This window comes from Oncorhynchus mykiss, chromosome 22, assembly GCF_057628025.1.
Source record: "Oncorhynchus mykiss isolate SJ-2025 chromosome 22, ASM5762802v1, whole genome shotgun sequence".
Classification (NCBI taxonomy): Eukaryota; Metazoa; Chordata; class Actinopteri; order Salmoniformes; family Salmonidae; genus Oncorhynchus; species Oncorhynchus mykiss.
The window spans coordinates 42,321,442-42,337,847 of NC_143043.1; the positions used below are offsets into that span (position 1 = coordinate 42,321,442).

The 16,406-nt window shown below is 43.0% G+C and overlaps 1 protein-coding gene across 2 annotated transcripts in view; it reads right to left on the bottom strand.

Annotated features, from left to right (window-relative positions):
• Positions 1-12,378, bottom strand: part of LOC110501809 (adenylate cyclase type 5) — a 126,882-nt gene extending 114,504 nt beyond the window's left edge. For both annotated transcript variants that reach the window (XM_036959226.2, XM_036959224.2), the window contains exon 1: positions 8,390-12,378. In XM_036959226.2, the coding sequence (XP_036815121.2) occupies positions 8,390-9,340 (951 nt within the window). In that variant the 5' untranslated portion in view covers positions 9,341-12,378. The remainder of the gene's footprint in view (positions 1-8,389) is intronic.
• Between the last annotated feature and the right edge of the window lie 4,028 nt (positions 12,379-16,406).

The following is a 16,406-nucleotide window of genomic DNA, read 5'->3' on the forward strand; positions in this document are numbered from 1 at the left end:
CACTTAGACAAGGGCTGGGGCACAGGCCATGGACAGGGCACTATTCATAGAAATAGAATTCCATATGGAAGGATTCCATTTCTATGGCACTATTCACTCTCCTGACTAACAACAGAGCAACCGAGAGGTTGATGAGGAGGAGGTTTGTGTGGGAGAGGAGAGAGAGACACGAAGTGACTCGGGTGAGAAAGGAAAACAGTGAGGTGGATGCAAGAAGAAGGGACTGGTGGGGGAGGGATTAAGGGAGGGAGGGAGTGAGGATAGTGCTGAGCGATTAAACGAAATGTTGGTTATTTCTCATTTTTAAACAAGTAATTGACCAATGTGGATCAAATATTTTGATTCCATTTCTTTCTTTCTTTTTGTGAGCTCAATGCCCACATTGTGCATTTCTCTACAGATAAATTCGATCAAGCTCATCAAGAGTTATTTTAACTTGTTTTGTACAGTAGTGGGCACTATATGCTGAGGTCATGGGTCACTGGTTACATGTATATAGGTAGCACAGATGACCGGGAAGGATTAACACAGGTGACCAGGAAGGATTAACACAAGTGACCAGGAAGGATTAGTACAGGTGACCAGGAAGGGTTAACACAGGTGACCAGGAAGGGTTAGCACAGATGACCAGGAAGGGTTAGCACAGATGACCAGGAAGGATTAACACAGGTGACCAGGAAGGGTTAGCACAAGCACAGATGACCAGGAAGGGTTATAGTACAGGTGACAAGGAAGGGTTAGTACAGGTGACCAGGAAGGGTTAGTACAGGTGACAAGGAAGGGTTAGTACAGGTGACCAGGAAGGGTTAGTACAGGTGACCAGGAAGGATTAACACAGGTGACCAGGGAGGATTAGCACAGGTGACCAGGAAGGGTTAGTACAGGTGACCAGGAAGGATTAGCACAGGTGAACAGGAAGGGTTAGAACAGGTGACCAGGAAGGGTTAGAACAGGTGACCAGGAAGAGTTAGAACAGGTGACCAGGAAGGGTTAGAACAGGTGACCAGGAAGGGTTAGTACAGGTGACCAGGAAGGGTTAGAACAGGTGACCAGGAAGGGTTAGTACAGGTGACCAGGAAGGGTTAGAACAGGTGACCAGGAAGGGTTAGTACAGGTGACCAGAAAGGGTTAGAACAGGTGACCAGGAAGGGTTAGAACAGGTGACCAGGAAGGGTTAGTACAGGTGACCAGGAAGGATTAGCACAGGTGACCAGGAAGGGTTAGAACAGGTGACCAGGAAGGGTTAGAACAGGTGACCAGGAAGGGTTAGTACAGGTGACCAGAAAGGGTTAGAACAGGTGACCAGGAAGGGTTAGAACAGGTGACCAGGAAGGGTTAGTACAGGTGACCAGGAAGGATTAGCACAGGTGACCAGGAAGGGTTAGAACAGGTGACCAGGAAGGGTTAGAACAGGTGACCAGGAAGGGTTAGTACCTTCTGACCAGGAAGGATTAGCACAGGTGACCAGGAAGGATTAGCACAGGTGAGAGGAGAGGGCAGTTCTTACCGTTCACAGCTTATAGAATCCATCTCCCTTCACCTTTTGTATAGGAATATGTGCATTGGCGCTATTTATATTTTATATGCGCAATAACTGGGAGCTTCACCCGAAAAGGGTAACGTTTGGAAAGCTGATTCTTGTTAACGCATTATGGATGGCTCTCCTGTGCCCGTGGCTTTTCATAGACGATCACCACTACACGTGGTAATTAACTACAATGACCATAATCCATTGCGTGATCGAAATACATGACCTAAGTGATTGATCGTTGGTATTCAGCAGTTATAAAAGTATGCCTTATTTACTTTGAAGAACTAAAATAGTGATTTTGTCAGACAGCAGGCAGCAGCTCTATAGAGATGAGATGATGACATGGAATGAAATAATAAATTCATCAAATAAAACAAATGTAATATACACAACAACTGAAATATTTTATTAAAGTAAATGATGGTTAATACTGTAAGTAATAAGCAGTAATGGAGAGTCACTACCATCATGGGACTTGTATTAATTGTTTAATTCTGTGTTGTTAACAGCGTTCAACCCACATAATGCACAGTGCATTGAATGTTTAAAAAAATAATCAAAACCGAAATAGAAAACTGTGATTATTTTTTAATAATCGAACCGAAGCCGAACCGACCTCAAAAAGCACTATTCACTCAGCACTAGGAGGGAGAGATGGGAGGGAGGAGAGGAGGGAGGGACTGGCGGGGCAGGGTAGGGAAGGAGGGAGGGATGGGATAGAGGGAGGAGAGGAGGGACTGGCAGGGTAGGGTAGGGAAGGAGGGAGGGATGGGATAGAGGGAGGTGATGAGGGAGAGACTGGCGGGGTAGGGTAGGGAAGGAGGGAGGGATGGGATAGAGGGAGGAGAGGAGGGAGGGACTGGCGGGGTAGGGTAGGGAAGGAGGGAGGGATGGGATTGAGGGAGGAGAGGAGAGGAGGGAGGGACTGGCAGGGTAGGGTAGGGAAGGAGGGAGGGATGGGATAGAGGGAGGAGAGGAGGGAGAGACTGGCGGGGTAGGGTAGGGAAGGAGGGAGGGATGGGATAGAGGGAGGAGAGGAGAGGAGGGAGAGACTGGCGGGGTAGGGTAGGGAAGGAGGGAGGGATGGGATAGAGGGAGGAGAGGAGAGGAGGGAGGGACTGGCGGGGTAGGGTAGGCAAGGACGGAGGGATGGGATAGAGGGAGGAGAGGTGCTGCTCAGCTGCTGTGATTATCAAAAAAAGGTCTCCCTGTTCAACAGTTTCTCAAAGCAGTATACCTGGGTCTCTTTCTGTTGTTATTATCCTCTTTCTTTTATTTCTGAATTGTTTTTATCTAGCAGGTGTGGACTGGGCCATGGTGTCTCCCTCTGTAATGATTAGGCTTAATCATGTCCATGTTGTTGACAGTGGAACGTCAATAAAGGGGGTAAATAAAGTGATCAATAATGTGTAAACCTGACAACATTTGGACAGAGCTACAGCCTCTGCTTTGTGTCTTTGGCCAGAGAGAATTATGAAGAGTATAGGAATAGAAATGCAATGGCAAATGGGTAGCTAAGAGATCATAAGAGATCCTGTTGCATGTGATATTGACTGGATCAACGTTCTACACCTAAAACCTCTGTAATAACAACTAACATGATACTAGAAGATAAAGGAAGGAGGTAGGAGGTAGGAGGGGAGGTTAGGTTAGGGTAAAGTAAATAACACTGAGGCCAGCTGTTTCCCAATTATCTCCAATTTGAGCTTCCATCTGTAGGCTTTGTCCCAAATGGCACCCTATTACCTATGAAGTTCACAAAAGTGTGCTAAATAAAGAATAGGGTTCCATTTGGGATGCCAGTGTACACTCAGCGGTGGAAGGGAGGGTGAAGAGATGAAAAGACAGAGGTCTTCTTGCAGGGAAGATCTCTCTAAGAGGTTCTGGATGGTGTTGTGTTGTGATAAAGGGCTTCTGTTGCTAAGATACTGGAAGCAGTGTGCATGCAGGATCTACGGTGCGGGGGGGGGATCACAGCCAAAGTGGTTTCTGAGAGGTGATGGGGATGATGACGTTTGGTCCTCAAGATCAACTCCAAACGCCTGGGAAATACACCAATCTACTGGGATAACTTTTGACCCTAACCCTTTTTGACCTTAACCCTTTTTGACCCTAACCCTTTTTGACCCTAACCCCTTTTGACCCTAACCCTTTTTGACCCTAACCCCTTTTGAACCTAACCCCTTTTTGACCCTAACCCCTTTTTGACCCTAACCCCTTTTGACCCTAACCCTTTTTGACCCTAACCCCTTTTGACCTTAACCCTTTTTGACCCTAACCCCTTTTGACCCTAACCACTTTTGACCCTAACCCCTTTTGACCCTAACCACTTTTGACCCTAACCACTTTTGACCCTAACCACTTTTGACCCTAACCCCTTTTGACCCTAACCACTTTTGACCCTAACCACTTTTGACCCTAACCACTTTTGACCCTAACCCCTTTTGACCCTAACCACTTTTGACCCTAACCACTTTTGACCCTAACCCCTTTTGACCCTAACCACTTTTGACCCTAACCACTTTTGACCCTAACCCCTTTTGACCCTAACCCCTTTTGACCCTAACCCCTTTTGACCCTAACCACTTTTGACCCTAACCACTTTTGACCCTAACCCCTTTTGACCCTAACCACTTTTGACCCTAACCACTTTTGACCCTAACCACTTTTGACCCTAACCCCTTTTGACCCTAACCCCTTTTGACCCTAACCACTTTTGACCCTAACCCCTTTTGACCCTAACCACTTTTGACCCTAACCACTTTTGACCCTAACCCCTTTTGACCCTAACCACTTTTGACCCTAACCCCTTTTGACCCTAACCACTTTTGACCCTAACCACTTTTCCACAAAATGTGACTTCCCTTTTTACTTGCACACACCTCATTGTACATGTGGTCATGGGAATCAACCAAAAACCAAACTGTTTTGATAGAATACACCTGGACATGGACAGACACAAGAGGGAGATTGGGGCTACCAGATTGCTTAAGTATAATGTACAGTATACACTGAGAGTACAAAACATTAAGAACACCTGTTCTTTCCATGACATAGACTGACCAGGTGAATTCAACTGAAAGCTATGACTCCTGATTGATGTCACTTCTTAAATCCACCTTTATCAGTGTAGATGAAGGAGAGGAGACAGGTAAAAATGTAAGCCTTGAGAAACTTGAGACATGGATTGTGTACAGTATGTGTGCCAAAATATTGAAGTGCCTTTGAACGGTCTAGCTGCAAGGTGATTCAGAGCCTCAGTCCCTGGACCACTTTCAGCGAGGGCTCGTTCTAGAGTGCACATACTCCAGTACTCAGGAGCTGGTTAAATGCTTCCATGGGGGTTGAATCTCAGAGGCAAATTAATAGCAAATCTGTCGGGGGAGATTCACGTTACGGCGCAGGGGAATTCAATTACAGTGGCCGCAAACCTGGTTACAGCTGGAGGGGAGCCAGGAGAGACTTGAGCCCGCTCACCTACACAGTCAAATCGGCAGAATTAATTCAACTACCATGGAGTCAAATGCAACACTATTTGACCCCCATTTTGTGTTAAAACAACTCATGTTTTGATATCCTGGAGATAATTCAAATGATATATTTGTTGTTTTTAATTAACTACCTTAACATGTTACACTTTTCTGTGTTGTTTTGAATGAACAATCAACTACAGCAGAGTACACTTCTCTTTCAGTTGACTTCCTTTGAGTTATAAAGATGTAAAGCTTTGTTTGAATATTTCTTAATGCGTCACATTATGGTGGTTTGCAATGTGATATTCAATCTCTGTTGGAAGCCAACGTGATGGAAGATGACCAGAACTTTTACGTCTCAACTCTCAATGCCTGACAGAGTAGGGAAGGAAATACAGCACATGAAGATGACCTCCACCATGTCAACTGGAACAACTATCTTACTAACGGTTGCTATATATCCAACCACATACAGATTGGATAAGTATAAAAAAATATATATTTCTTATATTTGTGTAGCATAAGATCCCTGTCCGAATACCCATACTAGCGTACTAAATAGAATGTGAAAAATTAACGTTTTATAGTACTTTTGAAAATAGTGCTAAAAATACGTAATCTAATGCGCGATTGCGTTGACTCTAGCCATTCGTTAATTTTGGTACAGCACGTCAATTTATCTGATTAGCACTAGAACCAAGTTTTTCTCCATCCACACTGACTTAAAGTGAAGGGAGCAGAGGAGAAGAGGAGTGAGCTGGCTAACTGCCACACAGCCCTGGCTGGTTCATTCTGTGCTGTGTGTCACCTGACTGGACGTCCCCCTCTGAAGGCCTCTCTCCAGCCAGGCGAGGCAGGGGAAGGGACAGTGGCACTGTCTGCCAGAGACAAGCCAGGTGATATGGAAGGTACTGCAGGTGTAAACTCCCTAGGGCTCCTCCTTCCTTAAAATATAGAAACTGTCAAACCAGGAATTAACCCTTCATAGATGGACAGAAGAGAAAGTCAACACTATATTGAAGCATGTCAAACTATTGTCGATGTAGCCATTTTATCAAGGTGAAAAGGCTAAAAGTCATATTCATGGTGATTTTAGCCAATAAGCATCCAGTATCTAAACTACCAGGTTTATAAGTGTTTTTCTTGTATTGTCAACTTTTAGACAGTTCAAGTTACCTCACTGTGGTTTACGGAAGAAGCGGGTCATCCCTGCAGGCATCTGGAGTACAGTGCACATACACAAAATACAAAGCCACCATCTCAAGCCAAGACTCAGCCAGCATGGTTATTTGTGCCTTGGGCTAATTCATGTGACCACTCCTGATACAAGCATCATCTGGGGAGCTTACATAAACATACAGCTCCACAGTGGAGAGCTGCTGGGACCTATATAAACAGGGGGAGATCTGATATAGTAAAAACAAGAGGATCGTGAGGAAAGAGAAACAAATACAGGAGTCTGTTCCCACACTTAGATATAAGGGTCACATGTCTGTATCACAAACTCTCTGACTGATATAATCAAAAGACAAAGAAAGTGGATTAGACTGATCTAGAATGCTGTATTGGAACACAACACACAACTGACCCATTGTAGCCATTGTAGCCTGGTATTTAGGTGGTATTGTGTGGAGTCTTGCTTTTAAGTTTGAGTTCTTTTTTTCACTTGCTCAATAATTCATTTACAAGCCCTTAAATTGCAATAGGGGACTGATGAACACTTTCCATTCCCCAGGTGTGTGAAACAGCAGTTCTTTGGAAGAGCACATATTTATATGTAGTAGAGAGAGAGAGAGAGAGAGAGAGAGAGAGAGAGAGAGAGAGAGAGAGTGTGTAAGAGAGGGAGAGTGTAAGAGAGGGAGAGTGTAAGAGAGAGAGTGTAAGAGAGAGTGTGTAAGAGAGAGAGAGAGAGACCCCCAAAGACCCAAAAAGCATCCTATTCCCTAGTGGACTCCTTTCAACCAGAGTCTTATATGTCCAGGTTAAATGTGGTGCACTATAAAGGGGAGACTGCCATTCGGGATGCAGCCTTAGTCTCCTGAATTGTTTTGGGGATATTCTACAGAGCACATAGATCGGGGGATCTCTCAAACACAATTTCCTTCTGACATAGAACTTGATACTAAAAAAGTCTTATCTCTTACAAACATCCTAAGTCATTTAAGTGGCCTAGACAAACATTTCCCCTCCCTCAGACACAATCTATAAAGGCCTAGTTTATTGTTAAACAATTCACATTTCAATAGGACAGACGCAATGATACCGGCCTAAGGAACTGCATTTCAGTGTCAAAGGCTTCACTACAGACTGGTTTGATTGCAGGCTGTATCACAATCGGCCGTGATTGGGAGTCCAATAGGGCGGCGCACAATTGGCCCAGTGTCATCCGGGTTAGGGTTTGGCCATCATTGTAAATAACAATTTGTTCTTAACTGACTTGCCTAGTTAAATAAGGTTAAATAAACAAATCAAAATGATTAAATATATCATTAAAACGCCAAATTATCAATAGGAAGCCGAATAATAAGAGGGGAATGAGAGATGACACGCATGGAGTTTTACAAATCAAGAGCTCTGAGGGTCAAAGTTTTTAAAATTAATAAAATAGAGCAGTGGTCCTCAACATTTTATTATGAACATAATAAAACACAAAACAGCATATAACTGTTGTTTCTCTATAGGCATATCCTTCGCAAAATCCCAATAACACCATGTTTTCATCCCAATTCTTCTAAAGTCTACAAACCCGAAACAGTACACACTAACTTCAGGAGGATGCTCATCTGTGCCAGCACTATCATCTCCTTCTGCCTCATAATTCTAGAACTTCTTCTAGAACTGTTATTTTGCCTAAATTCTTAAAACTTCCGTTTTACCCAGTGCGCTCAGATTGGCTTCGTATACGTGTTTTTTCGCTATCTAATATTAAATGGATGCTTTTGCTAATGGTCTTCTCCATGATAACAACTAGGGGACTGAGCAATGGTCAATCGAGACCGTTTCCGTAGCAACAAGCATCAGCAGCACCTCAAGACAAATTCAGCATCATTATAAGTCACTGTCTATTAACCAGTGAAAAGCGTTGAATGTGGGAAACATTAGTTCTAGCAATAATGAGAGACATTGCATTCCTGTATTCCCTAATGAGTATTCGGTCAATTATGAGAAATTGAATTATCTGCAATAAAATAGGCCTTTGACTCAGCAATTATGCTCCAACCTGGCGTAATAACATTGCCACTTGATGGAAGGCACCCCCTAAATCCATCTTTAACTAAAAATATTTGGTAGATTATTCCATGCGTAAAGTTACTTTCACGTGTATCAGTTTATTCATGAGTAATAAATGCGTCGCCTACTAAGAAATGTATAAAACAGGACTTACCTGCTTCCATACAAAGGCATCCTTTTCGTTTAACTTCCAAGACCCGACCACATGGATGGCAGACAGCATAACTCCAGTGATAACGGCAGCCCGCATCCGAACCGGGAGCAGTGTGTAAATGACATGGATAAAAAACACTGTCCACCAAATTCCCTCAGAGGCACTTTGCGGATGTACGAGGAGGACCCCGATCACTTGTAATACCAGCACGACTAGAATGACCACATAGCAGACTATCCACATGTGATCCTGATGAAACCCGTTCCGATTGCACACCACCATCAAGATGAGGATAAGTAAGATGGCCAAGGAAAAGACCACAACGTAAGCTATCCGGTATCCTCCCCCCGCGCAATGGAATGTCAGCATGACCGCGCACAGGAGCACCAAAACGGCCATGAGCATGGTCAAACTGCTCTGGTTGAGCCGGAAAAAGTAACGCTGGTACAGCCTCTCCAACTTCTCCGATTGGAATTTCTTGGATCTGAAAATCTGCATCATGCTGCTGCAGCACGCGACCATGGACATGTGAACTTCAGGCATGAGTTCCTCCTCCTCGGGTTTGGTGCCCTTCACTCTACGGTCCTCCAAGCCCAACTCCACCGATATGGGTCTCACTTCCACGGCTCCATCTGCGTGTTTAGGGGACGATCGGTTGTTGTTTCGAATCTCCTCTCCAGTGCCATGCTCTTGCCACGCAGACCTAGACCTAAAACTGACCCTGCTAACCATTGTCGTGGCTCGTCCTGGTCTGGGCTGTCGGTCGGGATCATCATCTCCTTCAGTCCATCTGCTGTTCGAACGGGCGAGCTTTTTGCTCGGAGATCTAGCCGAGTATGGGCATCCGTTGGCAATATACTCAGACTCGCCCCAAGCTGATCTCAGTTCAGTCCCTCCCCTCAGCCCAGGCGCACCGACTCCGGGCGGGCTAACACTGTTAGATCGGGACATGGTATTTCTCAGATAAAAAATAATAGAAAAAGCAACGCACAGAACCACACACGCGCCTGCTTAAAGTTTCTCATGAAAGCCAACTCGACCCTAAACTTTTTAAGAATTAGGCTATTGTTCTTGTTACAAATGTTGTTACATTTGTTACGTTGTTACAATGTTTTCGTCGGCGGCAGGTCTACGAAACGCCTGGTAAATCAGCGACGGGTTAATTCTAGAGGTAAGGTAACAATCAGAGGACGTTAAAGTCAATTAAATGTGTCCAGTTCACTACGGTAGAACAAATGTGTGTCCAGGATACTGTTGAAAATGTGATGCATAGGCCTATTCATGACTTTAGATAAATTTGGCAGCAGATGGTAAAATGCTCTGAAAATCACTTAAAATCAATGAAATAGGAAGAAAAGTCACATGGGAGATATACGATAACAACAAACGCAACTATGGTGGATAATATATTTCCAGGAGAAGTTCGTTTTAATTAATTATAATCCAAACATGAAGCTCTGTATGCAGACATGTTGCCGAATGTTGTTATATAGGCCATGGAATAAAAACGTTACACAACTCCAATAGTTGGTCATACAAACATATATTACGTTGCGAATATGTTACCCAAACACTTTATTTTTAAAAAATAATGAAAATAAAAAATGCGATGTTGTGGGGGACAATCCCATAATGACGTCTAGGCTACATTAGTTTTGCGTCTCATCCAGTGCTAGAAGTCGTAGTCGTACACCTGTGCATCTTGTCGCTGCTTGGATGGTTACATCCTTAAAATTAATATGAAAATGTAGCCACTCACTACAATACATCGCTCTGGATAAAATTAATATGAAAATGTAGCCACTCACTACAATACATCGCTCTGGATAAGAGCATCTGCTAAATTACTCAAATGCAAATGAAATGTAAATTACGAAACCGTCACAGCACGACCCTCGCGCGCTTTCATTGTCGAGCGGAGGGGAGGAAGACTCCGCAATTCCACACACCCAAAAGTCCACACACCGACATCAAAAAAAAACGGTTCTCATCGGTATTAGCCTATGACTGCATAGTATGACAAACTGCTAAATCCCTGAAGACTCAATCCAGTTTTGATCCATACGATTCATGCAGCACAAATCACCCAACGATACCGCAGCATTTGGTCCTCATTCCGTCCCCTATTTGTATTCATGCAACGTCGAACGTAAAGTATTCAGACAGATTGACCGGAATTATTTTTTTTTCTGCGCGCAATCCCTGCAGGGTATGATATGGAGTCATGCATTGTGGTTGTAGGCAGGCATCGTCGGTTTACTGCTCATTGTTGTTGGGTTGCCATTCAACCAAATCTGATTCCGAAAAGTCGGCCTTTTGCTCATTCCCATTGGATATGCAAGAGTATGACTTTCACTTTGAAGCTTTTTTCATTGGCTTTCGACCGTGTCAGTTGGAGACGCGACTCCTGCGCGGTCTCCCGCGTTTGGATAAATGGGCGGGTCTGTGATCACAGCTGGACCTCGAGTGAAAGCAAATTAAACCCCCGACGTGCTGCTGGACCCCTATGTAGCTTATTTGGTGGGGCATATTGATAAGCAAATAGAAGACAATTGTGTATTTTGCTGTGACCTGTGCAGCAGACCTAATTGATTTTGGGTGTGACTTCTGCCACCCTGGCAACCAAGGGACATTTTCCTTTTATGGTCTCCAGACCAAAGCCTGGAGGAGACTGCTATAAATTTCAGTTGACAGCCCTGTACCTTGCAAGTCAATGTCATTCTTGAGTCAAATGGCCAAGGTATTTGTTGAGTTAGTGAGATATAGACAAGTTGAGCAGTATGGTGGGGCGAAATCTTTATTCTAATAACTTTCCAGACTTGTTCTCTTTCAGTTATCATTTCAACTCATAATATAGTCCATGATAGTAATGATACGAACATAGGTTTAACCTCTTGAAACCACATGTCGATCTAAATTCCGCAATTTTAACGGCATGTTTGTCATATGACCGCTTGGTGACTGTTTTTTTTATGCTGAGAGGAGCTCTCTGTTACTCTGTCACATGTATAACTCCTTATATGGCCATAAAAAACAGGAAGCTAAGATCCCAACCACACCAAGTCACCATTTTATATATCCAGTGTTTTTTTCTTTGGTCACCTGATAAACCGATTGCATGAATTACAACCAGGAGAGACAAGATGCTACTGTGTCTACTATGTATATCGTGTTGCACACAGCACGTCCTAAGAACATGCTCGTTTTAGATGTGGCATTTGTATCGTAAATCGTAATGACACTGGCTGTGTGTCCAATGACGTCTTACTAATTCTTAACCTAACCTCTTGAAAGGCGGATAGTGTATATGTTTCACTTTCCAGGGACAGGACATTCTGGAAACAAGCATAGTAGGATCACTGAAACTCCACAATGGTAGGGAACTCGATCACATGTTTCAACATCAGAATCCATCATTATGGCATACAGTATCATTGCCTTTGTTGGTCAGTGAAACAAATGGCTCTGAACAAAACAAACACAAAATACACAGAATAGGACAGTGCACGTGACCCGTGTCTTTCCGACAGCCCTACTATCTGTCATTTTTTAAACGTAACCTTTATTTAACTAGGAAAGTCAGTTAAGAACAAATTCTTATTTACAATGAAGGCCTACCCCGGCCAAACACTTCCCTAATCCAGATGATGCTGGGCCAATTGTGCATCACCCTATGGAACTCCCGATCACGGCCGATTGTGATACAGCCCGGGATCGAACCAGGGTCTTTAGTGATGCCTCTAGCACTGAGATGCATTGCCTTAGACCGCTGTGCCACTCGGGAGCCCCAAGCATTAAAAAAACGACCAACATCTTGATAATTAATTCTGCTACTTCCCGATGAACAGTTATATTACTGTGGGAATCACAGTGAGGATTAAACCTGTGTCATGACTGTCTTGATCAGGTCAGGTTACAGGAGACCACAACCCTACAGATTATCTCTCAACCCCAACAGAGGAGGAGAGATCTAGGGGTCTGAAGACGTGGGGGGGTTTTATGGCCCCCACGCCCCTGGTACATCTCAGGTCACAGAAAAATTCCTTTGTCCTGTCACTATAGAGAACCAGCCTCAGAACATTAAACATGAACTAAAGGGACTTTGGAACAATGGTTTTCATCAGCCACAATGGTGGTCATGACGATAGATGGACTATGAAAATGTATGTCAGTTTTGTTCTGTTATTAAAGGTTAATAGATGACCTTATTACAAAAACATTGTAATGTGAAGGGTTTTCCTAGTATATGTTTGATGTTTATACATTGTACGTTGTGTGGAAAATGTCCAAATCAAAGATAATGTTTTGGGGAGGATGAAATGTTAAAGTAGTTGTCTAAAATGGGATTTGAGAAAAACCTAACCCGTGGTACGCCCAGAGAATTGCCCTAAAGGCGGCTACGCCCACTTCTGACCCGAGGGTATAACCCCTGTGAGTATAGAATTTACAGCAAGACTACATGACCCCAGCTGCAGCAGGGTCTTAAAAAGTCAACAAACCCAGAACGCAGCGCAAGTTTAAGGACAAAGAAATCCTTTTCTACCCAAGCTACGGATGAGTAGCTGTGTCTAAGCGGGTGAATTCAAGTCAAACCAACTAGCCTCCATCTCCCATCAAATCGTGGTATCTAAAGGGTTTCATTCCTATGATGTGAGCTCTGAGCTACAGAGCTGTCTGGCCTCAGAAGACCCCTTCCAGAGAAAGGGGTGAGGGAACAGACTCCTAAGCCAAAAAGGACACTGACACCGGGAGGAATCTCAGAGAGGTGCGCCGGAGAAGCGTGTCATCGAACAGCTGAACGGTCCACACAGAGAATCCTCAGAGATCATCCCCACGTAATTACATCATTATATTCTGACCCATAAGAGCGGCAGTTTGAGGCATGGCTAGGGTTAGAATAGCATAGCTGACAAATTCACCCAAATGTATATTTCTCTTATGTACTTCTTTTTTTTTCACTCTCTTTTGAAATTCCCATTGTGGGTAACACGCGCCAGTGTGTTAAGTTCTAATCAATAGACTTGATTGTGTTTTGTCTATGTGTATCTTTTATCATCATTTTAGCTTTTTAGAAAAGTAAATATTCAACTAAGATTGGTGTGGTACGAACTCATTAGTGGGACCCGGGTCCGTGCAGATTCACAGGCTACACGACGTTCAGAACGAGACTGTTCGAGGCAACTGGTTATTTAGCGGCTGTTGTAAAATCAATATTCTGATATTCTTTTTAGCTAAACTAGTTTTTCCATGGTGCCCCAGGTTAATGAGTTAATAATTGCTTGATTCAGTTAATCATGTAATTATAAACTTGTAATCATTCGATGTGCAACAGTCGTCATATTAACTAATACAACGTTACGACAACTGTATTCAATAGGCGTTCGTGAAAACAAAAGACTCACCCCATTTCTTCCAATGGAAACTGATGTCTTTGCATGTACCTGGACATAGTGGAAATGCAGTGACCCTGGCCTGTGTGCAGCATCAGCATGCGTTTCGGTCCTCAGTGTTGATGTACATAAGGGGCGTGGTGGTCAATATAGAACAACAGGAATCAGATTTATGAGATAAAGTTACCCTGCTAAAGCAGTCGTCCACACGTGCACTGGCAACACGTGTCTGAATATAGTCATTTATCTAGGGGGAAAGGGTACAACTGTAACATCCTACATAGCTTTGGCATAGAACACTACTGCCATCATGTGAGTGGTAAATGCATTTGTTCAACATCAGTACTGCGTCATCGCTCTCTCACATACACACACAGACAGACACACAAGTACAGTAATCAGATCACAGATGTGGATCATTAAAACAATCCTCAAAATAGAGAAAAAAAACCAATCTGTTTTACTTCCCATGTTAAGAGTTTATTGTAAATATATAGTTATATCACTAATCATACTTATACAAAGTCTGCTGGTCCCCATGCAAAACGTTTGAATCAAAAAACTCAGTAGAACCGGTGGATGGAATAGCATTGTGCCATGCTTTTTCCATACTGTAAATTGTACCAAAGTATCATCACTTTGGTACATGCAAATGCACACTCTAAAAAATTATGTGTTAAAAACAACTCAATGTGGGTTATTTGGTTACCCAGCGCCAGGTAAATATTGGACAGAACACGTGCTGGGTTATTTGGTTACCCAGCGCCAGGTAAATATTGGACAGAACACGTGCTGGGTTATTTGGTTACCCAGCGCCAGGTAAATATTGGACAGAACACGTGCTGGGTTATTTGGTTACCCAGCGCCAGGTAAATATTGGACAGAACACGTGCTGGGTTATTTGGTTACCCAGCGCCAGGTAAATATTGGACAGAACACGTGCTGGGTTATTTGGTTACCCAGCGCCAGGTAAATATTGGACAGAACACGTGCTGGGTTATTTGGTTACCCAGCGTCAGGTAAATATTGGACAGAACACGTGCTGGGTTATTTGGTTACCCAGCGTCAGGTAAATATTGGACAGAACATGTGCTGGGTTATTTTGACCCAGTCAGTTGAGTTGTGTGAAGAACCCAAAATGTTTGGTTGTCTGGATTACCCAAACATGGGTTCATTTTAACATCAGTTTTTTTGTAACCATCAATTGGGTTGACTCAGCAGCTTTTTATTTTATTTTCATAAATGTAATTCATTGGTTATACATTTTGTGTGGCCTACAAGGGGCGTGGTTTTCAGAAAATGTTTGGCCACCTGTAAGAGTAAATGTAATTCCTGTTCATGTTAGGTTTGTATACTGCAAATTCCAATTTTCCTTTAATATTTTTTTGCACATTACATATTCTAATATAATATTCATAACATTATTTACATATCCCAAAATTGGGATATGCATAGGCACTCGTTCCTCTCACAAGCTTTTCCAACAGTTCTGGCCACGCTTAAATGTCCTCTACTCCAGGGGAATGTTAAATCAAGTTAGTTGGAATGTTGGGTGGTTGTTGATGTACTAAAGGCACCTTCAGTTCACATTGCTAGCTCAACTCTTTCATAGGGGTGTAGACTACATTTAAGGTCAACAAAGAACAGAAACACAGGAACTCAACAACTACCAGGACAATGGGACATTTGGAGAAAAGGAGGGAAACAGACATTGTTTATGAGAAAAATGCCTTGCAAATAGTAGGCCTTTCACAGCATCATTCAGGGTATCATAAATATACGCAGCTCAAAGAACATCAGGCCAGTGTGAGGTAACTCCTGATCGATGTCTACAACTGAATGCAGAGATGCAGTCCCACAGACTGGGATCACTACTCAAACACAACCTGGACACTTTTTTTTAGGCTAACAGGTATTCATTTGGATGTGAACAGTAACTGCACTGGAGCATTGACTGCTCAAAGAACCAGATTTTAATTTCAGCTAATAAATTGTTGTAGAACAATTGTGAAAGACAAACTACATTTTCTGGACTTAAAAATGGTTCTAAAACAATTTAGTAGCTGAAACGAAAATCTGGTTCTTTGAGCAGTCAATGCTCGTGCAGTGCAGTTACTGTTCACATCCAAATTAATACCTTTCAGCTTTTTACAATGTACTCTTATGCAAAATAATTTCTCAGTTAACTTCTAAGCCAGAGAGATGGAAAGAAACTCTGAACCACACACAGAAACTCCTGACTGACTCCCAGCTCTCTCTGTTTGTTGTTAGATTTAACTAATTGGAAATGCATGACTACAAGCTCTGTAATTCGATTGGCTCCCGTGTCTACGCAAGCTTCCTGTCGATCAGTTCATGTCCTGGCACCCTAACATAGTTCAACACAAACCTTTAATGAAAAAAATGAATAAATAGTCAGAAATGGCTGGTGGGTGGTTAGCGCTTCAATATGTTTTCAAAGCAATGTCCAGCAGTGTCTTGGTCCAACGTCAAACGAAGACAACCTTTAGTTTTAAAGCTTAAATCAAATAATTGAGTTTCCTCGGAAAATATACAAAAGAAAGCACAAGTACATTTACAACTGGTCCACCTATCAACGTACTATCCACTCTAGGTCATGAGGCCTA